At 42.6% G+C, this 21,473-nt stretch overlaps 2 protein-coding genes across 2 annotated transcripts in view; one reads left to right on the top strand and one right to left on the bottom strand.

The window, feature by feature from the left end:
- Positions 1-2,118: 2,118 nt before the first annotated feature.
- LSMEM2 (leucine rich single-pass membrane protein 2) lies at positions 2,119-7,966 on the top strand. Its single transcript, XM_087924079.1, has 4 exons — positions 2,119-2,262; positions 5,040-5,183; positions 5,366-5,602; positions 7,420-7,966. Exons 1-4 carry the CDS (start codon positions 2,241-2,243, stop codon positions 7,551-7,553), a joined length of 537 nt encoding a protein of 178 aa, XP_087780205.1. The 5' UTR covers positions 2,119-2,240; the 3' UTR covers positions 7,554-7,966.
- The window catches only part of IFRD2 (interferon related developmental regulator 2), a 28,589-nt gene continuing 13,582 nt past the window's right edge, over positions 6,467-21,473 (bottom strand). The window contains exons 4-12 of the mRNA XM_026725539.2: positions 19,382-19,506; positions 18,222-18,379; positions 18,010-18,060; positions 16,259-16,440; positions 15,437-15,542; positions 14,846-14,983; positions 13,866-13,994; positions 13,465-13,560; positions 6,467-12,686 (exon numbers count right to left, since the gene is read on the bottom strand). Coding sequence (XP_026581324.2) covers positions 12,606-12,686; positions 13,465-13,560; positions 13,866-13,994; positions 14,846-14,983; positions 15,437-15,542; positions 16,259-16,440; positions 18,010-18,060; positions 18,222-18,379; positions 19,382-19,506 — 1,066 coding nt within the window. The 3' untranslated portion in view covers positions 6,467-12,605. The remainder of the gene's footprint in view (positions 12,687-13,464; positions 13,561-13,865; positions 13,995-14,845; positions 14,984-15,436; positions 15,543-16,258; positions 16,441-18,009; positions 18,061-18,221; positions 18,380-19,381; positions 19,507-21,473) is intronic.

Below are 21,473 nucleotides of genomic sequence, written 5' to 3' on the forward strand. Positions count from 1 at the left end.
CCACGAGTGCTGTGGCAGTATCAAAGACGATGGCTCCACAGTAGATCAGGAAATATGATTTTTTCCGGTGCTCCCCTGCATCAGCCAACCCAATTGCATCGATGTAATGGTTAAAGCGATTCTTGTATGACTCCCACTTCTCCTCATCCGGCTTGAACGCTGGGAAAACCGGGTTGGAGTTCATGATGAAAAAAAAATCAGGTTGGAATAATCTGTTGAGAAAATCTCTCTGGGGCAGCAGCAGGAAGGTTTTTGTGCCTGTGGCAGGCAAGTGACTTCAGCTCTGGAGAGGCTTTTCACAACTCTCTCTCTCTCTCTGGGTTAACACGAGGTTAGGCTGCAATGGTCGTTGGCAGCGTTTTGAAATTCGCGCCTGCGTGGGCGTCAGTGACTTTGTAATACAGCACCGCGCTGTACTTCTAGGGCGGAAATTCAAATGACAGCCGTTTGAATTTCGCGCCTAAAGAAACGAGCGGCTGCGGCTCGCAGCGCTTCACTTTCCCTGTAGCTTGGCTAACTAGCGGCTACAGACGCTTCTCACTCTCGCTGCTTGCTGACCGCTTTCTCTGGCTGCGGATCAGCGTTCGCTCTCGTTGCCTGCTGACCGCTCTCTCTGGCTGCGGATCAGCGTTTGCTCTTATCGCCTGCTGATCGTTCTCTCTGGCTATGGATCAGCGGCTAGTGATTCAGCGGTTGCATTGTGCCTCTGGTAGCGATCCCACCCTCGTCGCCAGTGTTAAGTTCAGGTAATGAGAGGCTAAACCAGGGCATGGATGCAACAAATACTTTATTAGAATAATAAAGGACTGAACGTGCTTGCCAAGCCTGGAACTGGCTCACAGCGATCAGCAACTGGTTGGACCCCGCAGCCTGCTTTTATAGCTGGCTGCTGGGGAGAACCAACCAATGAGAGAGAGGGCAACCGCCCCCGCAGCACGGACGGACCTGGGTGGGAACTTCTTTAAGTTCCAGGGACATAACATATACTATGCCAATATATTATGACATATGTTCTTTGGCTGCCCAAGAACAAGCCTTGCAGACCAATTAAATGAAAGCAAAAATTCAACATGTCAGCAACAACAGCCAATGTTGCTTATGCAACAAAAAAGATGAAATAGTGGATCAATGGCTGCAGCAAAATCTCACAGTGATAATCTACAGCATCATGATTGAGTTGACAAAATAATACATTGGAAATTTGCAAGAAATTTGGATTTGATTGCAGCAGAAATGACTGGGAACATCAACTTGACAAAAGTTCTTGAAAATGAGCAAGTCAAGATCCTGTGGGACTGTCAGATTCAAACAGACATCACTATTGTGGAAAAGTCTGGTTCATTGTTATTGCAATACCACGTGATGCACAAATTGAGGAGTAAAAGCTAGAAAAAAATATCAAAATATCGTGATTTGCCATTTCAAGTTAAATGATTATGAAGGAAAAAAACAATGGTTATACCGATAGTAATAGGAGCCCCTGGACCAATACCCAAAGGGCTGCCGAGATATATGGAAAATTTGAACTTATTAGACCTGAATATCCTGATTTTGCAAAACAAACAAACCCACCATCCTTCTTGGATCTGCCCCATGCTCAAACACTACCTTAACCGCTCCTTTGTCCTTGGTTAGGACTTGAACTGTTAAGTTTTTACAGTCCCAGACTGTAAATCAAATTGAAAATTAACTATCATCATCATCATCATCATCATCATCATCATCATCCTTGTTTTAAAGTGTGCTGTGCAGAATTCCAGAGATTTGCTGCTATAATGCTCACTATTCCTTACTTCTGACGAATTTTTGTTCAGACGGTATTGGGGAAGAAAGTTGAAACTTTCTTATTACTCTAACCTGAGTTCCCATGTTTTCTCATTTTCCCTTTCCATCTAGCATTTGCTGTCCATAGGGAATTGCCTCTCACATCCGCAATTTTATTTATCTTCCTCTTCTTTTCTCCTTCTCTTTTCTATCAGCTTTCCAATATTTGCTGCAGCCTTATATAGTTCATGGTCTCTCCACCCAGCTTTTCTTTTCTGGCTCTATCCATAGATCCTCCTTGGGCTCTCTTATTGCTATTTTAAGCCCAAGCAGCTGACCTGATAGGCAGAAGCCTATGTTTACTTCCCTATCTGTTTCCAAAGGACCTGATAGGCCTCACACAGCAGCTTCTGAAAACTTGCCACCACTTTGAGCTACCTCCAGGACAGCAGTAGAAAAAGAAGTTGGTCTATAGGATGTCCGGTGAAATTGGAGAAGGTATGGTCTGTTTTGTAGAGCACATACCGTATATTTATAATGCCAAAGGGATGGCCTCCCTACCTTCTAGCTCCTTGGTGTGTGAAGCTGTGTGACTCGAAGAGGAAGGCTGTTAACCTGTTGCCCTAGGAAGGGCGAAAAATTGTTCAGGGGAATCGTTTCTAATATTTTTCCTCAGTCAAAGTATAATGGCCAAACATCCCATGTTGATTGTTAATAGCAGAGAAACCTATGGTATGCAGATAAATATGTGAAGGAAAGAGAACTTGGACTGATTTATAAAATTTTGATCAGATAAATGTGTTGCTATTACTGTGCAAATAAACAGTTGTTATATTGCATGGGTAGTTATTTCTTAAATATTTGTTTGAAGTTCCTGCAGCTCAGTTATAAATAATGCATTATTATAAATTTCTATAGCAGGTAATTGAGAATGCTGATTCCCTTTTTTGTTATGTTGTTATGTGTTATGTTATGTTTTAGGGTTGTTCTGTTCTGTTACAGATCCGGCATTATTGCAAATTTCTATAGAATAGTGGCAGGGAACTGAAATCCCGATTCCTTTGTGGCTCTCCAGACATCCTTTCAGTTATCATTGCCAAAAGTCAGTGCTAACATTTACCCCTTCTGAAATAGAAGGTATGTAGATAGATAGGGTAAGTCCTAAAAAAGAAAAAAGCTTAGCATGCATGTATGTAGATAGATAGGGTAAGTCCTAAAAAAGAAAAAGAAAAAAGCCTAGCATCGTTTAAAAAACACACACTTGCCTTCAAACTGCAAACCAGGTAACATTATTCCTCTGATCTTTGGTACTCTTCCCTTCCCAAAATATCTAAGAAAAGTAATGCAGCCTGTATGACTGGTACTCATTTATAGCCTTATCAAACATTAGCCTTGTGAGGCTAATCCTTGTTTAGAGGCATACAAGTTGATGATCACAACATGAAGTGAATTTCATAGTTCGATTGTATACTACAGAAAGCAGCTTTATGAACTGTTCCACATGATGTGGCCTAATTCATATGTATTACTGCTTACCAAAATGATATAATTTTGTCTAAACTCATGTACCATTTACTCAATTATTAATTTTTCTTCAGGAAGCTGTAACAGTTCTAAAACTCTATTTTTCTCTTATAATTAATTTTGTGTTTTTAAGATATATTGTTATTACAGCGAGAGCATTTCCTGCCGTATTTTACTTCGGGATCTTTTAAATCACTCTTTATTATTACCGGATGGCTTGGCACTTATTGTATGTAGCTTGTCCTTTGTATGTAACATGTCCTGGGCAAGCATTCCTTATTGTCATTGTTCTAAGATTAAGGTAGTCCCATACAGTCCTGTAGTTCTCTTTCAGAATCTTAGAATCTTTAAAATGGTAAAACTCATTTTCTGTTCCCCTTTCTAAATTCCAACTTAAGCCACTTACCCCTTGCCAAGTTAACTTTGTGTAGAGCTGTGGTAATAATATTCAAGGGCTGCTTTCACAAAAGATGTTTTTTATAACCAAGCAGCAGAAAACATTACTTTTCCGTCCACCCTTTAGGCCCGAGGGGTAGGAAGGGATCCCTGCCTTCTAAACTGCTCTTTAAGGTGCAGTTATGCTGTCAGTGTGTCCATTGTGCCCTTCAAAAACATGACCCCAAATTGAGAACCAAGATCGAGCTGCCAGGAAACTTGTCCCGCCCAGGGATCAGTTGCCAGCTTGGCAACCATTTGCTCCATTAACAACTGTCTCCCTGGCAGAGGTTCAGCAGGCAGAGCTTTCATTTAGACATCCCCACGCCACCTCCTGAAATCTATTGTTGTGACAACCACAGCCTAATGTGTCGGGAGTGAAAGAACTGTGCTAAAGAGAAGTTCAGCTAAAGCATCCAGTTGCATCTGTCAACAGTTTTGCAGACTGACAGATTTTCCCCAACTCTCTCCAAAAGGGAGGGGAGACACTATCATCACCGGCTGCCAACAATAATGTGGCAATGAAAAGACGGAGGATTTAAGTCCCTGTCTGGCTGGCTGTCTGCCTTCAGGGCTAAATCCACTGCACTCTTCGCCCTGCCCCACTGTGGAGAGAATTTGGTCCAATAAAATTGCATTCATCCTTTGCCTGTACCAAGAGGCTCCACAGGGTAACGTAATAAGGCAAATACTATTCTGATGACTCTGATAACAGGAACCAGATTGTGGCTTTTTTCCTGGTGTGAAAGGAGACTCTACAGAACAGGGGGCACAGTACAGTAAAGGATACTAATCACGAGAGAAGGTGCTAGCATCAATAGAAGGGGGCAGGATTGAAGTGCTTACACAGGAATGCAGGATTTAGGGCCATTGGCCACTCAGGTCATTCCACACAGAGGCCCACAGCTTCAGTTTAAATAAAATTGTATTTTATATTGCATTTGCTTTGTGATGTTGCGTGTTAAGGTGATCCTTCATATGCTGTCAGTTGGCTCAGTAACACTCCATTCCAAGAAAGTTAATCTTTTTTTATTTAAAGGTGAAAAGATTTTAGAAACATCAGCAATAATTGAATAAACGGGTGAATTTGGTGGTTTTTCCACCTCAATTGGTTAGAAGCTGCAGGAAGCAAGCAGGAAAATGAAAAAAAAAAGGACGAGTCCCTGTTTAAAAAATGGCAACAACCCTTCCCCCCGCCCAGGGTAGAAAAATACCCATCCGGACTTCAGAGCACAAGGAGACTGAATTTGCAGCCAGTTCTGGAAGACTGGTTGCCACTTTGCCTGCCAAATGCCCCCTTTTTTTTCGTTTTGCAGAAACCCGAGTGGAAGAGTCCGCTTCCTCTGACAGGGAGCTTATTGAACACAATGAGATGGAGGACATCAACTTGCACACAGTGGAATCTATTAGTGACCTGCACTATGCCTCCATCAGAAGTGAGGACCCCAAGGCTTCTGAAGGTAATCAAATAAATGAATGTTTTCAAGATTGGACCTTATCCTTGGCCTTTCATTGTTTGAACTGTTTCTGGAAAGCTTGCATTGACCGAAGCAGATGGCTAGAGAGCTCTGGGATAGTCCCCTGATCAAAAATCTATTACAGTTTTCTTCCATTTCTGTTTTTCCTTCCCCTTCTTCTGCAGGAAACGGCCAGTCACAGGCCACTACTCCAGGGCCTCCACATAAGGCTTCCTTCAAGCATTTCTCTTTCCCAAATGAAGATAACTCAGCCTTTTCCCCAGCCCAGAACTTCCCCCTTCTCCCTTTCACCTGCTGCCCTTGCTTCAGACCTGCTTGTTGTCCTACTGCCTTCATTGCTCTCCTTGGATTGCTTGTTATGACCAGTCTTGGCTTAGCAACACTGGCTGTGTACCTGAGCGGTAAGTCTGGCGCTCAAGAGAGTGTCTAATTTATATTCACCATAGGGGCAAAATCATTTTCATTGAGTATTTCCTCTTGAAATCTGACCAAGCAGAAGTTTTGATGGGAATTCATTATATGCCACAAAGGTCCTTCTGGATAAGTTAGAGAAAAATGTAGTTTTTGAATACCCCACTGCTTCTAATCACGCTGCTTCTCTTTTAACTCTTTTTTTTCAAAGTGTAGCTGCTGCCATAACATTTATTCGTTCATATTCAATATGTGAAGCTGTATTTTAGTTTACATTGTCGTGTAATGATCTGACATATACAAAGTTATACTTTGGCTTGCCTGTTACATAAATCACAAAACAGAAGCTCACGTTTAGCCAGGTGCCTTCTTTGCAACTATAATATGGTTGCATGCTTTTGTAAGCCCCTTGCTACCACCAGGCAAGAAAGAAATTAAAACAACAACAAACATCAGAAGTTCTGGGTTTTCTTATCTGGGTCAGCCCTCTGGATTACACCAATTTAGGAAGGCTTTCAGAATGCCAGTTTACCGGTACATATCTGTATAACACTTAAAGCACTTTACCAGCTTGCTTTTAATAAAACAATTGTTGTCTAAACTGCGAAACCAGGTTCACATGACACAATAAACCGTAAGATGATTTGTTTAGATCTTGTGGTGCTCCCCGATGGGATGCCTTCTTGTAATTTTGGAATGAAAGTATCATCCCAGAGACCAATTATTTTTACTACTACCAAGGAACCATTTTCTGATTTGGAAATTTTTCTCGTCTCTTTTTCTCTAGATATGAGGTAATACAATTGGTGGGATATGGGGAAGGTACAGAACAGCAATCATTTAAAAAAATAACATTTGAACAAACAATCAAATTAACTTTTATTATTTAATTTTAAAAGAATTGTAAACAGTTCCTTAAAATTACAATTCAGGTTTAATTCTTCAGAGTATTCTAGCTCTCACAGTAAGATTACAAAATATTTGTAGACATCTAATCCTTTCTTCATAATAAATATCCATTCCTAACCCTGTTGCTTTGACAGAGGATTTCCCTGTGATTAGTCTGAGCATCCCTCAGAGCTGTCCTTTCACCTACCTACACTTCTCAAATCTTCCTTAGCTCTCCCTGAATTTAACTGGGGAAGGTTACTATTTTTTTGCATCAGTTTTAATAACCAGTTGCAAGTTTAACTTAGCATGTTAATATACCCATTGTGGTGTCCAAACCTTAAGTTCAAAAGCTTTCTTCTGCCAATCCAACCTCTTGGGGTTTATTCAGGAAACCCATCTGCAAAATGAGCACCGTACTTAGTCAAAATGAGGGAAAGTGGAATATTTCTTCCCAGAATATTAAATAGCTTAATGCTGAATTAGTCAGCTTCCTTGAGCTTGGGATGACCCAATCCCTCTCAACACTAGCCAAGCAGTGTGAAATTTTGAGATAAGAAATGGCTGGCTGCTCTATGGTCACCACAGCACTCTCAATAAGTCCTCTTCAGTCTCCCATCCCCCAGGTATGTATATCTTGTTGGCATGGGAAGGCCTTTGTTTCATATACCTAGTTGAGTCTATTCTACCTTCCACACCAAGATGTAAGGTTTGGATTTCAGCTTATCTCTGCTGATCAGCTTTATCAGCGCAGAGACAAGGGAGTTGTAGTGCAAAATTTGCTAATGGGATAGGGCTCTAAATGTAAAGATTGAGAGGTTTAGATATATCAGTGCGACATGCATTCATATGAAAATGGTGCAGGAAGAGAAGCCCTACAAACATCCTCTATTAATCATGTGATTTCTCTTCTATTTAGTGTTACAGCGTGAATCACTCCGTAATCTTGCCCAATGGCTGGAGTCTCAAGAGGAGGCCATCCGGCAAATGAGAGCTGTGAGCTTACAGATATGGAGGCAGCTAAATGCCAGTGAGGTGGAGGTCCAGACCTGACCCGAGCCAGAGAATTCCATCCTCTCCTTTTGGGAGGCTCAGTTCCAGAGCAGAAGAGTGGAAGCCAACTCATTGCTTTGCCAGTTTTTTTAAAAAAATGGAGCATGGTGGCTTGGATGATCTGATCTCTAGAGCCAAAAGCAGTCATATGGAAGCACTGAAGGGTCTTCTAGCTGCTGCAATCTGTAGAACAACTACAGGGCGATACTTGAGATTGTCCAGGGAGGACACCGTGGGGCACGTACCTGACCAAGAATCCTATTAGGCAGGCTTCCAGCAGCATAAGACATGCTTCGTTTCCAACTGCAGTATTTTAAGAGCTACCATGAGCACCTTTTTTCAAAATGCACTGCTCAATTTGATATGTATTTTTTTAAATAAAAATGTTGCACACAGGGGTATGTTTGAAGAATTATAATAAAAAAATCCCTAGACTTCTTTGATCTTCAGGTTTTGCTGAAAAGGGGGTTCCATCTATAGAAAAGAGACCATTAGAATGTAAAGGACAAGTCTTGGGCACAGAATCCAGTTATTATCTTGGGTTTATGAAAGGGGGGGCCACGAAGCATTTGCTAGCAGCCCTGAAAACTTTCTCCAAATAATTCAGCTCTTTGTTAAGTATAACAGAAATCAGATACACAAAGCTATTTCCTACGTTATGCCTGGCTCTCCACAAGTCAAAATAGGGAGAGGGATAATCCTGTAGCTCAAACCAAAATTATGAATATGTACAGATTATAAATTTCCTACCACCAAACTTAAAACCACTTTTTAAAAAAATTACAGAATGCCCATTAGAAAAATGCCTGTGGTCACCCTTTTTTTTTTTTTTTGAACAATGCTAATTTTTCTTTGGGAGCAGAGGGGATGGTGACAAGCTATTCCTTTTCTGAAATTAGGCTAGGTTGACCCACACAGCAGCATCTTCACTCTCCTGCTGCCCTTGAAAGTGAAAGAAGGGATGGCAATGCAAAAATCACACCCCTCCACTGCCTACCTTCAGCAATGGGGCTAGACAAATAGCTGCAATGTGGATTACAGGACAATGATTGGAGGATTCCTTTTCCCCCCACCTTCTGATTGCTCAGCTGAGCGTGCCTGCAGACAGTGTAATTGGACACCAAATGGGGGAAAACCCGCAGCAACACTATTATATCCGAACAGCCAAATTTTTGTGCAAACACTATTCCTCCTTCAAAGTCATTCTGCTGTGCTCCCGAAGGAAGAAAGCATGCAGGGAACAGTAACACTGACCAGGCTTGCTAGAGAGACAAAGTGGATGGAATTGTTCCACCAGCAAAACTGCAATCACTCTGTGGTTTGAACCTTTCCTGATCTCTTTCCTTCACACTGTCACACACCTCCCCAAGGAGCCAGGGGTGGCGTTAGTGGGAAGATCCCAACTGCTACAGGCCTCTCCACCTGATGGCTTCTAGGGGGAGATGGCTTCTCAGCCAAACTCTTATGTGGCTACCGCACCATGGTATTGTAGTTGTGCTTTTTCAACCTGTACTTCTTAGAGAGAATATAATAGCAGTAGCAATAAGCACTTAGACTTATATACTGCTTTATAGTGCTTTGCAGCCCTCTCAAAGTGGTTTACAGGGTCAGCCTATTACCCCCAACAATCTAGGTCCTTATTTTACCCACCTCAGAAGGATGGAAGGCTGAGTCAACCTTGAGCCTGGTGGGATTTGATCTGCCAAATTGCAGTAGGAGTAGCTTGCAGTACTGCACTCTAACTACTGCCCCACCGAGGCTCCCGATGGTGGGAAGAACTGGAAGTGGAGGCAAAGCCCATCCTCCCTGCCTCATAGCCTTGTGCTGTGGGTGAGGGGCAGAGGGCTCATCAGAGATGCTGCTGGTTGCTCTCTCACAGATAGTACCATGCTGTATAGAGCCCTTAGAGCAGGGGTGTCAAACTTGTGTCGTCACGGCAGCGTCATGTGACATACTGCAACTCCCCCCTTCACTAAACCAGGCGTGGGCATGGCCAGCGCATGATGCCAAGGGCCGCGAGTTTGACAGCCCTCCCCTACAGCATATCTTTGTCTTCTGCCGCAGGACCCAAAAGAGAGAGAAGCCTTGGAAGCCTTCTTCTCCACTGAGGAAATAGTTCTGCTATCTGCTTGCCAGTAAGTGTTCCCATTGGTAAGCAGAAAATATATATATCTAGACAAGAGATGTCCAGTCTCTCAAGAGTCAAATTAGAAAAGGTCACCAAGACATAAGGCTCAGCAGCTACACAAGCAAAGTTGCAATGGGCCAATCAGTGACCACTGGATCTCCAACTTTTGTTGACTTTTCTCCAAAGTGACCTAGAATGGCTCCATGGCAGATCTCATTGGAAAATATCCCTTTCCTTTGGGAACAGCTTGGACTGGCTTCAGTCTGGTTCAGTGGTAGTCTGGCAAGAAGATGGAGACTCCATCGTGGAGTCATGTTTTCAGCAAATGGCAATTAGGTGTCTTCAAGTTAGGGTAAGGAGAGATGGTGTGGGAGATCTGTGCTGTTCAAAATGTGATGTAAGGATGTGCAGACAACTTATAAGAAGCAAATGCAAAGCCAGCAAGGAGCTGCATATGCATCTGAAAGAGGATACGCTCTACCCTTGTTGAAGATGAATCTCCAGCTGCAAAAGCCATTGTGAGTGAGGTCAAGGTACTTGAGGAGGATACTTGCTAACCCTTGGATGACCTCGGCAGAACTTGAAAGGCTACATCTTGGTAATATGGAAGGGATGCCATCAGGGTTGTACATGGCGCAAGGAAAAATCTAGCCACGGAAGGCTGTCATAAAGGACTTGCATGTTGTTGGCAAAATTACATGCGGGTAACTATGAAATCATCAAGAGCTGGCCCTGATTCAGGGGAGGCTTTGCTTTGACTCTTTTTCTTTCTTTTGAGCTTATCCAGGACTAAATTGTTATTTTTGCTTCAAAATCAATCTCTTTCTCTCTCTCTCAGTCCAACACACCTCAAAGGATCATTGTGAGGAAAATCAGGAGCATTAGGTATGTTTGCTGCCTTGAGTTATTTATAAAGTAATAAGGGAGGGATACATTTCTAATAAATAAATAAAATAAAAGTTGGCATTTATCAAGGAGACATTGAGAATATACAGGCATTTTTCTGATAGTCATCCTCCTGAAAAAAATAACAATTTATTCCCATAGCTTAACTGCTCCTCATAGTCTAAAGTCCAGCAGATCAACACAATTTATCTTCTGAGAAAAACAAGGCAAGGGAGGCAGCATATTAGACAAAAACCCAAATAGATTTTCTGAAAGAAAGAACCTTATTAACTTTGCTTTGCATACCACTTACGTAAGCGCTACATTTGGGTTCCTTTGAATGAAGTTTTCTGAGAAGCATGGAGGTTTAGCACACTGCATATATGTGCATGCTCTGCGCAATCTCAGTGCTTCTAAAAAAAGATATGTCTTACTACATCTCTACTAAGTCAACTTTGCCTTAGACACAATGATTTTGACTGGGATAAGATACCGAACTGGAAATTATTTGGGATAAAGAACTGGGTACATGGGAGTATAAGTATTCATCAGACATCTCCCTCAGCATCATACAAGTTCCCGTTCCATTTTATGTGATTTAAAAGCATATTTTTAAAATTCAACAGAAAGTGGGATGCCGTAGAACAAAGTTCTAGCACCGTATTTATTTATAGGACAACTTTTGAACTGCACAATGACTCAATGGGATGTCAGAGAATAGGTTGGGGAATGACAGAAGATTCACTTTTGGGCATATAGGTTTAGGTGACTGATCATGTTAACCAATGCAGCCATTTTGTAAACAGACTAAAGTCCCAGGGTCACCATTTTTCTCAGTATGTACATCAGATACTCAAAATTACAATTGTGCCCCCAACTCAGAAAGGTTGCCTAGCCCAATATCAAAACATTGTGTTATTGTATCTGCAAAAGCCAGCTGGCAAAAATTAAAGTGACAAGTTAGCCAAAAATGAAGTAGTCACAAGGTGAAGCACCACTGCCACAGCATTATGGGTTTTTTTTCTCTCCCACTCCAAAATGAATAATAAAAACAAAACTAAATCAATTGTGGTGTCAAAGGCCTGCTGCTTTTTTTTAAACCAGACCACAAACCAGAGAGCTTCCTCACAACAGAGTCGATTCTTCCTAACTGGAGGAATGCTCCGGCCTACCAAACACAAGGAAATGACCTTTTTCAGCGTGAGGCCCAGCTTTGTTTGGATTCTCCTTTTGTCATCAAAATAGAGCAGTTTCCCATTAAAAATAAATAAGAAAGTGAGGAGCAAAGCTGACTCCCAAAGAGCAGGAAGAAAACGACAAATGGTGATAAATAGGATACAAGAATTTGGCCAACAATGTTAACCAACTGGGTCAACAGAGAAGAGGTATAATTTCTGCATGTGCTATCAAGCCTAACTTTTAATCATCTACGCTGATCTCTAAAGTACATTTCATCCTTCTCACAGCAAAAACACCAGAGGGGAAAATCCCAAGGCACCCAACCTCAATCTAGTCCTTTCGCAGCCTCCATTTTGGATGCTGCTGTTGATAACCTTATCCTAAAACCACCTTCTGCACCCAAACCCTCACTGGGGAAATTCACAACTGCAGGAGGCAAAGGGAAAAGTTTCAGTCTTTGATTAATACATTCAGCAATGGAGATAGGGGGAAAGGGGTTAAAAAATTACTGGCTTAAAAAAAGCAGCAGGGGTGAGAGAAAAATCTCCCCACCACCTAACCTCGCTTAAATTTTTGGTTAAAAAAATAAAAATGGCGCCTGCCCATTGTCATCCCACCATAATTCAAACATCCAAGACATTTAAATATTATTCTGTACATATATAAAAGCCCCCGAAGAAAGGTGGGGGGTGGGGGGTGTTGAGGGGGACAGGGCCCAAGCCCAATTTTTCAATGGGTTGAGGCCACGTGGGGGCTTCTGCCTCAGGATCTCTCCACACTTGCAAGGTTCACAGTGGTCCAGGTCTGTCGTAGTTCATTGGCTTCTATGGAAGGCAGGAAGAAGAGAAGGAATCAGGTCCTCAGAGAACGTCAGCTCGCTTATCTCGAACACGGCTCCTTGCTTTCGTTCGGGCTTTGAAGGCAGCTGAATTATACAGGTGCTGGGGCAGCCAGAGGTAGAAGAGACATACGTCACAATTAGCTCAGAAAACTGACAATTAAGAAGCATTCAGTGGTTACAAATCATGGTCTAAGTCTACCAGGCCCAAAGTAATTTCTCTGTTGTTGTAGTGACACTGAACCTCTTTACATCTTGTAGGACATTCCCCATAATTAATATAATTCTGAACCAAACAAAGAACAGGAAGAGGTTCTGTAACAAGTAAGGACAGAGTAGCCCCGCTAGAACAGCACAAAGATGTTTAGATCAAACGTTTTCCTTGATTTTTTTCAACTAATATGGGTTCCATGAAGCCTAGGGGTGGTAGTGGGGGCTTACAAACTAAATACAATCATAAAAAAGACATATGAAGACACTCAAAATTAGTTGGCAGCTGAGGACACCAATTAAAATGCTACTACGTTACCTAAAGACAAACTCTGCCCTAAAGCCCAAGGGAACAGTCAGACTTGCCAAATCTAACGAAAGGGCAAGAGGACAAAGTGATCAAAATCCTAGGGTGAAGCAATTCCAGAGGAACAGAAGCTTCTGGAACATTCAGAAGCAAGGCACAAAGGTTCCTTCTCCATTTTGCCCCCAATTCCTGGTTTCTAAATGTAGCCTGTGCATTGCTTGAAATGAGAAGTCTTCTATTTTACACTAGCGTCTTTCCCCTTGAGGTGGACTTCTTAGCTCCCTGACAGCAGAGAAAAATCACACAGACCCTGAACAAACTAAAGGAGAAACCTCTAGAAATATCAGCGGCCTTGATGACCTACCTTCTCAAAGCGTGAGATCTTACTCGCTTTAACAGTGGCTGCATCCAGGACTAGTGGCGGTCCCAATTCAAATGTGTCCCGTAACAACTCATTGTTCTGGGGGTGAGAAGTGCAAAGAGAAAGCAAGGCCATTAGCTGGGGAAGATTGCTGACACAACCAGATCCTTAGCGCTAAAGATCAGTTTTGTGTCATTCTGGTGGTCCACTGCTGAAATCTTATGTCTGCTTCACTATCCCCATTTAAACCGAGCAGCAATAATTAAACATCACTTAGTCAAGATTCGTTCCTGATGATTGTGTTGGATCAATGCTTGCCATCTTGATTGGCTTCCATAACTACCCAAAGCTGTCCTAAGCTACTATCTTCTCAGCAAAACCCTACACGTTCAACATCTGCTTACCTGCAGGTGGTGCCTGACGCCAGAACCAAGAGCCTCTTTGAAAGCATTGTATGTCCTTCTCCTTGCCCAACTGTCCACATACATGCACTCCAGTCCAAACTTGATGGTCTCCTCATGGCACTCCCCATTCTGGAGAAAGAGAACATGTTCTCTGGGGTTTCAAAAGAAGAGCTTGCGTTAAACCCACCCACCTGACCATACTGAAGGATGATCCTTGGGCTCTGTTACTTCCTCAAATGCTTGGGAAGCCTCAGCCTGGATGCTGAGTGTAGGGACAAACGTAAAGGATTTTTTTTTTAAAGCTGTGCCAGAGCTTACCAAGGCACTGCCAACAGAGGGCTCTGAACAGTCACAAAACAGCTTTTATGATAATCCCCTAAAAACAGGATAGTATCGTACAACCATCTACTTGGGATGGATATTATGATAAAGCTGTTATGTTTTGCTTCTTTTATTGTAAGGAGCTGTGAAAAGCACCAACACCTTTCCTCAGCTCTGGATGGGAAGGGAGGAAATCTCTAACAGACGCCCCTCCTTTCCAAGACAAAAAAGATTTTAAGGTAGGTATTGGGACCTATTTCTATACTAAACTTCAGCTTTGGAACATTTAGGTAACATGAAAAAGGAGGGCATTTTTTCCCAACGTGCACAGAGTATCTCTTCCTCAAAAGTGAACAGTCACCATCTGGATTTTACAGCTGGAAGAAACAATCAAGATCCCCTCCTCGCTGCCAATGGAGGCATCATTCTTGACAGAGGATTCTCTACCTTCCACTTCTGACATTTGGGATTATGAGAGTGTAAGGATCTGAAATAAAAGTGCCTGAGGATCTTTTTGAAAAACGAATAGCCATAAGCCCTGCTAACGGAAAGGGGTGGGGGGTGTGGGGGCTCCCGAGCTACGTTTCCCATCCGACCTCCCGCAATGCCAGTTAGCACAGCTTTTGCAGTGTCCATTAAGCTCTGACCGGAAGAGGCACCTCAATATAATGCAGGACATCACGGAAGATGGAACGTTGCTTGCGTCGGTCTGTTTTGGCTCGATACTTGTTGCTATCAGTGGCCAAGGCTTTTAATTTGGTGCACAGCAGGTCAGTGTCCTCATAAAAGAAGTCCTCCTGTGGCCAAAATGAAGACAGAAAGCTTAACTGTGGAGGGCGCAACAATAAACATCCCCTCAAACCTCACCCACAAACACACTCTTCAAACTTCCTGCACTCAAGCTCTCTGTCTGTCTTTCCCTCTGGCTACTTCTTTTCTAAAGCTCATCCCCCGCTGCATGTGCTTGGCCCTTTGTGACTCCAAAACCTGCCTGCCAAGTGCCTGGGTGTTGGTCTGCTTGCTGAAGTTAGGAGACACTACTGGAAAGCAAAGCGTGGGCAACTAGATGCGCCTGGAAGGTAATGGGTCTCTCCTATAATTGCTCACTATCCACTAATACTTAATACTTCATTGCTTTGAACACAACGGATCTATAAGGCATCTTGACCGGAAAATGCTCAATACAGAATTATATGTTTTTAGGCATGTGTGCCTATCTACCTGAAAGAGTCAGAACAGTCATTTCATACCTCTATGTCCCGGGCCAGTTCAAAGAGAAGTGCAATTGTTTCACCCGCCACAATCCGCAGATTGACATTATCACTGGAGAGCATCAGAGGCAGTTTGGGTAAGTGTCTGTGGAAGGAAACAGTTAAGGATGACTAACAAAACAATGAAGGGAAGATCATCGTAATCATTCAGCTATTTTGCAGAGAGGTTGCTGCTATATCTTTTCGTCAACAATCATCCTGTTCTTCTGCATCTAGAACAGTGGCCCCCAACCTTTTTTGTGCCACGGCCCGGTACCGGCATCACAAAATGATCCGCGGCCCGGTACTGGCATCAGCACGCATGACAAGGCAAGGCGAGCCGAGCGACCGGACAGCCAGCCGTCCCTCGCTTCTCCCCGCCACCTTCAACTCCTCCTTTTGTACCTGTCGATGGGCTTCGCTTCGGGACGGTCGCTCGGCTCGCCTTGCCTTGGGTGCTGAAAGAATCCTCGCGCCTTAGTTTCGTTCGAAGCCGCCCCCCCCTCGATGAAACTAAGGCGCGAGGATTCCTTCAGGACCCAAACGCTGCTTTCCAACCGGAAAAGCTCACCCGGAAGCACTTTCTCGTCAAACAAGATGGCGGCGCCCAGCAAACCGGCGGCCCGGTAGGAAATGTTCCACGGCCCGGTACCGGTCCGCGGCCCGGTGGTTGGGGACCCCTGATCTAGAAGATCTAGGCAAAGCTAACTATGGATTCTCTACAGTGAAGAATTAAATCCTGGTTTCTATATGCCAATGAGAATGAATAAGGTTTTCCTACACCTTAGAAGAAATACTTCCTGATAAGATCGATCAACTCACTCATCCAGGATCTTCTTAATCTGGGTGCTTGGACAGATGGTGAGGAGCAGCGACCAAGACTGAAGAGCATTGCAATGCAAGATCTGGAGCAGAGGACTGTGGTGGGAGGGTGCCAAGCTGGCATCCTTGCTGCATGAAGTGCCAAAGATACCTTCCAGGCAGACCAGACAGGATACCAGGTCCTGAAAAAAGGAGAACAACCAGTCAGTTCTCACAAACAGAAACGCAATAAGCTAAACAAGCGTTACTTACCATATTAAGAGGTCAGGGTGTGATGGCTTCTGGATCCTGACAACTATTGGCTAGTCCAACAGCTAATCTATACCTGGCAAAATTTAGGGACAGGGATTCAACAAGCTCATTTTAAATCCCAACCACTATGCCATTCCAAATGGTCCATGTGGTATAATGGACACATATACTTCCTCAATCTAGTGTCTATCAGATGTGGTGGCCTTCAACTTTCATTTTCCCAGATAGCATTGAGGTTCAAGAAGTGAAAATAGTGGTCTCATACATCCTGAAATCTCCTGGTACATGATGGATAAGTAGACAACATGATTCCTTTGATTGTCTACTTAAGAGGAAGAGCTGATTCATATTGTCCTGTGAATTTCATCAGGTAATTGGGAGCAGTCACTGTTTCTTGATCTAATCCAGGGGTCCCCAAACTTGGCAACTTTAAGACTTGTGGACTTCAATGCCCAGAATTCTCCATCCAGCTATGCTGTCTGAAAGTTGCCAAGTTTGGAAATCTCTGACCTAATCTATCCTAAAGAGTTGTTCTGAGGATAAAATGAATACAGTAACTAAGTCAGTGCAAGCTCCATAAAGGCAGGATAAAAAAAGGAATAATCAATAAACGGACACAGTATGTCACATTGTAGGGAGATGGGCAGCATCAATATTTAATAATTTTTTAAAAAATCCATACATTCTTCTTAGAACTCAGACTAAAATTCCTCATAAAATGATGCTTACTTTACTTTTTTACTATAACTTTTTTACTGTAACTTTGTCGCTTGCATCCTTACAATTTACAGTATATTGATTGTTTCCTAGTATGATTTGATTGCTTATTGTACCCTATGACTATCATTAAGTGTTGTACCTTATAATTCTTGACTCTTGACGAATGTTTCTTTTCTTTTATGTATACCGAGAGTATTTACACAGAGACAAATTCCTTGTGTGTCCAATCACACTTGGCCAATAAAGAATTCTATTCTATTCTATTCTATTCTATTCTATTTTCTATTCTATTCTATTCTATTTTCTATTCTATTCTATTCTATTCTATTCTATTCTATTCTATTCTATTCCTATTCTATTCATTGACAGAATATTATTTCCCCTTCTATCCCAGAAGTTTGGCGGGAATTAATAGAAAACTAAACCTATCCCTCTCCAGAACCTCCTTAGAGTTCTGCTGTTAATGAGAAGAGTCAGAACATTCCAAGTTCTGTTTCTCTTTAGGAAACACCCTGGATGAAGAACGACATTATGTTCACATAATGCACCTAATAAAGAAAGAAATGGAGATAGCCGCAAGGGAAAGTCTGCCCTTCATAGCTTTGTGGGGCTCTCTGAGCTTGGCTGTTTGCTTTGCAGACATTCCGTGGCCAGACTAGGTAACATCACCAGGGCTACAGCTTTCCACTTAAAGCAGTCTTCCCCAAGCGGCAGCACAAGAGGCCTATCAAGACTAGCTCTGTCTGCTAATTCCAACCAGCTGAGAAACACAGGCATACCTCCATATCCGCAGCAGCAATATAGCAGCACATCCCAAGAGCAGTTGCGCACTGTCAGTGGGGAGACAAAATAAGAGAAGGAAGGAAGGAAGAAGGAAGAAAGAAAGAAAAGGTGAAATCATTCAGGGCAAGGCTACTGATGCATCTCCCTCCCACAGGCCTTCTGATGCATCCACCTTTGCTGCAAATCAAGAGAAAGGGACAATACTCACACTCTGCCGAGCAACAGGGCTGGCTGAGGAGTCAATCAGGATGGTGATGAGGAGCGGCTTCAGGCTGCAAAAGATCTCCTCCCCTTCTGGCCCTGAGCCCATCTGAAGGCACAGTAGTGTAAGAACGGTAGCAGCAAGGGCCTGCTCCTCTCCTTTACCTGGCAGGGAGAACAGATACAGAACTGTTCAGGGGCTCCACACAAGGAGAGGAAAAAGCAGACAACGTCACGGACACTGCAAGCAAAGGGGAACTGGACACAGTGGGGACACACAACGTGGTCTCCTTTCTGTATAGACACAATCAAATTTTTTTTTTAAATTTTAAGACAGTGACATGCGGGACATAAAGAGAATAAAGCTAAACCAAGGCCACAGATACATGCATGTCTGATGTAAATGGATCCAAACATTAATATGGGAAATGTGTTTTATTCCTTGGCAATCAAACACAGGAGATCCTATACACTAATTCAGCCTATATGGAAGAAAACCAGTTTATGATTTTCATAATTTCACTTTTTGTTTCGGAAGTTGCTTCATTCCCCTTAGAGAATTCTTAAGCAATAGAATGCATGACTTACCCTCCCTCTGGAGAAATGCCATATAATTATTACCTTCTATTTTTAGTTTGGTAATTAATTGCTATTACCAAACTGAAAATAGAAGGTAATAATAATATGGCATTTCTGCAGACAATTCTATCTGTCTGCATGCATGGCCATTATAAAGCTAACTTGAGCTTTCCCCCAAAGGATACCACATCCCAGGTTCGCAGGGGCACTTAAGAGAATGAAGTTAAGGCAATGTGCAAAAGACAGGAGCTCTTGCATTCACCATTTCACTGGTGAACAAGTCAGCCTCATATCTCCTGCCCCAACAGCTTCAGAAACCAACTTATCTTACAAGATGTTTGCAATGATTAGTGATATCACATTTGATACACTAAGCATTTTACTAGTTCCAAGTGTCCAATTACAGGAAGGGACAAATTAAAAAGTGCCACACTTCAGAACTAGCAAAGCAAATCAATTAACACTATTTCAAGTCCAAATAATTGACAATGGGAGAAAGTGAAGCAGGTGCTTAGTTCTGCCTTAAAGCAAAGGCAATCTGAAGTCTTTTGACTCAAGTCCCAAATGCGGAGACCTTGGGAAGCTCACCTTTCTTCAGGCACTTCTCTAAGGAATCTGTGAGGGTTAGCCTGCGTTCCAACAGGAAGTCAAAGAGTGTCTTGGAGGAGAATGCTAGCCGCAGGTTCTCAAGAGCAACCTGCCGGGTCTTGGCACTAGAATGACAAAAAGGTAGTAGGGTGGAGGGTGAGAAAGAAAATGAGAGATAACACAAAACCATGCCTGTAAAATCCTCCCCCTCAATCACCATTCAGGCTAATGATGCATCATACTCAAATACAACGAATTATTTAACCCGAGTTTTCTCAAAAAGCACCACTGGGCAAAATTTGCCAACTTAAAAAAACTCTGGGTACACTCAAGACACATTTGCCCAATTGCTCCCTGCCAATCATGCTGCTGTCAGAATTCCTGTTATATAGACAAGACCGCCAACCAGGAAGACTGTCCATTTTTAATTTCTCAAGATGAGCTCTGGATTGAGATGTTGTTTTCCGGCTTGATTTGTTGCACCTCAATGAGCAGTCAACAATAAAGAACGCCCTAAATTTAAAAACCAGCAAAACCTAGTAAAATCTTCTTTGCTGTTCGTAACTGTTTTCTCCCAGTCCCTATAACCAGCAGGTGTAGCAGTATGGAATTAAAAGACCTCAGGAAGTCTACCTATTTACATTAACATAACGCTAGTGGCCAGGATCATTAGTGCTATATAGGCTTTGATAAACTAGTCCAACGGTGCACTTTTCACTGCTTCCCAGCACATTTCCCCCCCTACTTTCTTTAACAAATTTTATATTAGAGTCTAGATTTGAATTTCTTTCCTGACCCCATGTATTGTTCATCAAAATTTTACATTAGAGCATCTCTCTCAAGTTATAAAGTAAAGGATAGAGAGGGGACATGGTAGACCAATGCCAGCTGCCTGCCTCTAATCCTTAGGAAACACCCTACTTGCCTCTTTTGTCTGGGTGACTAGACAGGGTGATGAGAGCAAGATCAATGATTAAATGGCAAGAAATGTATTTACTGGAAGCCAGTCAGCAAGATGCACATGAAAGGGGATGTTTCCCTGTACTTATAACCTGGTTATCCTTCAGGAGCTCAAGACAATTCATCTGTTCTTCTCTAGCCTTATTTTACTCCACAGTAGCTCTGTCGGGTACATTAATTCTTCTTGCTACATTATAAGGTCATCCTGAGCAGAATATCACCTGAAATTTTTCCTGCCGCTGACAAAAAGCCTTGCTTAAATAGCAGACAGGAGTCTTAGGACTATCCTTCTAAAAGGTTTCAAAGAAAAAAAACAACTCCTTCCTAAATCTAGTGATAGCATCTAAGTTCAGTATTTAGCAATATCTAAGCAACCTTCTCAACCAAGCAAGGTAGAAACTGGTTAGTATTTGGATAGAAAATGATTAGGGAGATCCTAGATTAAAATGTGTTTTTTTTAAAGAGAAAAAGTGAGAAGGCCATGATAAAGCCAGTGATATATTGCAGAGAAGAAAACTACATGGCTACGTAATCATCAGAAAACAAGTTCCATTTGATGGAGTCTTTATGATGTAACCGGCATATTATGCATTCCTTCATGTCTAATTTTTGGCAAAGGAGACTTATTCCAGGGAGGGAAGACCAATGCAGGTTCCAAGACAGGTGCACATAATCACACGTTTGCTTAATATCAAATACCATGGCACATGTATACTGGTAGATCACTTGCCCAGGGACTATTTGAAGTTGCAACAATGCTGAACAAGCGGGGCTGATGACTGGTTCTGCTGTAGCAAGGCTCCCACAATCACTTGATTTGGATTTAGGCATTTAGCAACCAGCTCACACTTGTAATGGTTGCAGCGTGTGATCACAATTTGTAACCTTCCTTGCCGGCTTCCCAGAAGCCAAGTCAATGGAGAAGCCATCAAGGAAGGTTGCAAGGTTGCTCTGGTAAGTCAGTCTTCCTGATCTCTCTACCTTCGTGCCCCAATGTGACATTCATTCCCTGGCTTTGCTGTGCTTGGCTCATGGCCTGCACTTAGCCTCTCAAGTCCTTCCCCCCAACACATGTGTAGCCTGCATTGGCCTTAACCTGGCCTTCTCCTACCCTCACCCCCGCCCACCTCCC

This window comes from Pseudonaja textilis, chromosome 2, assembly GCF_049901715.1.
Source record: "Pseudonaja textilis isolate UNSWEBS1 chromosome 2, rPseTex1.2, whole genome shotgun sequence".
Classification (NCBI taxonomy): domain Eukaryota; kingdom Metazoa; phylum Chordata; class Lepidosauria; order Squamata; family Elapidae; genus Pseudonaja; species Pseudonaja textilis.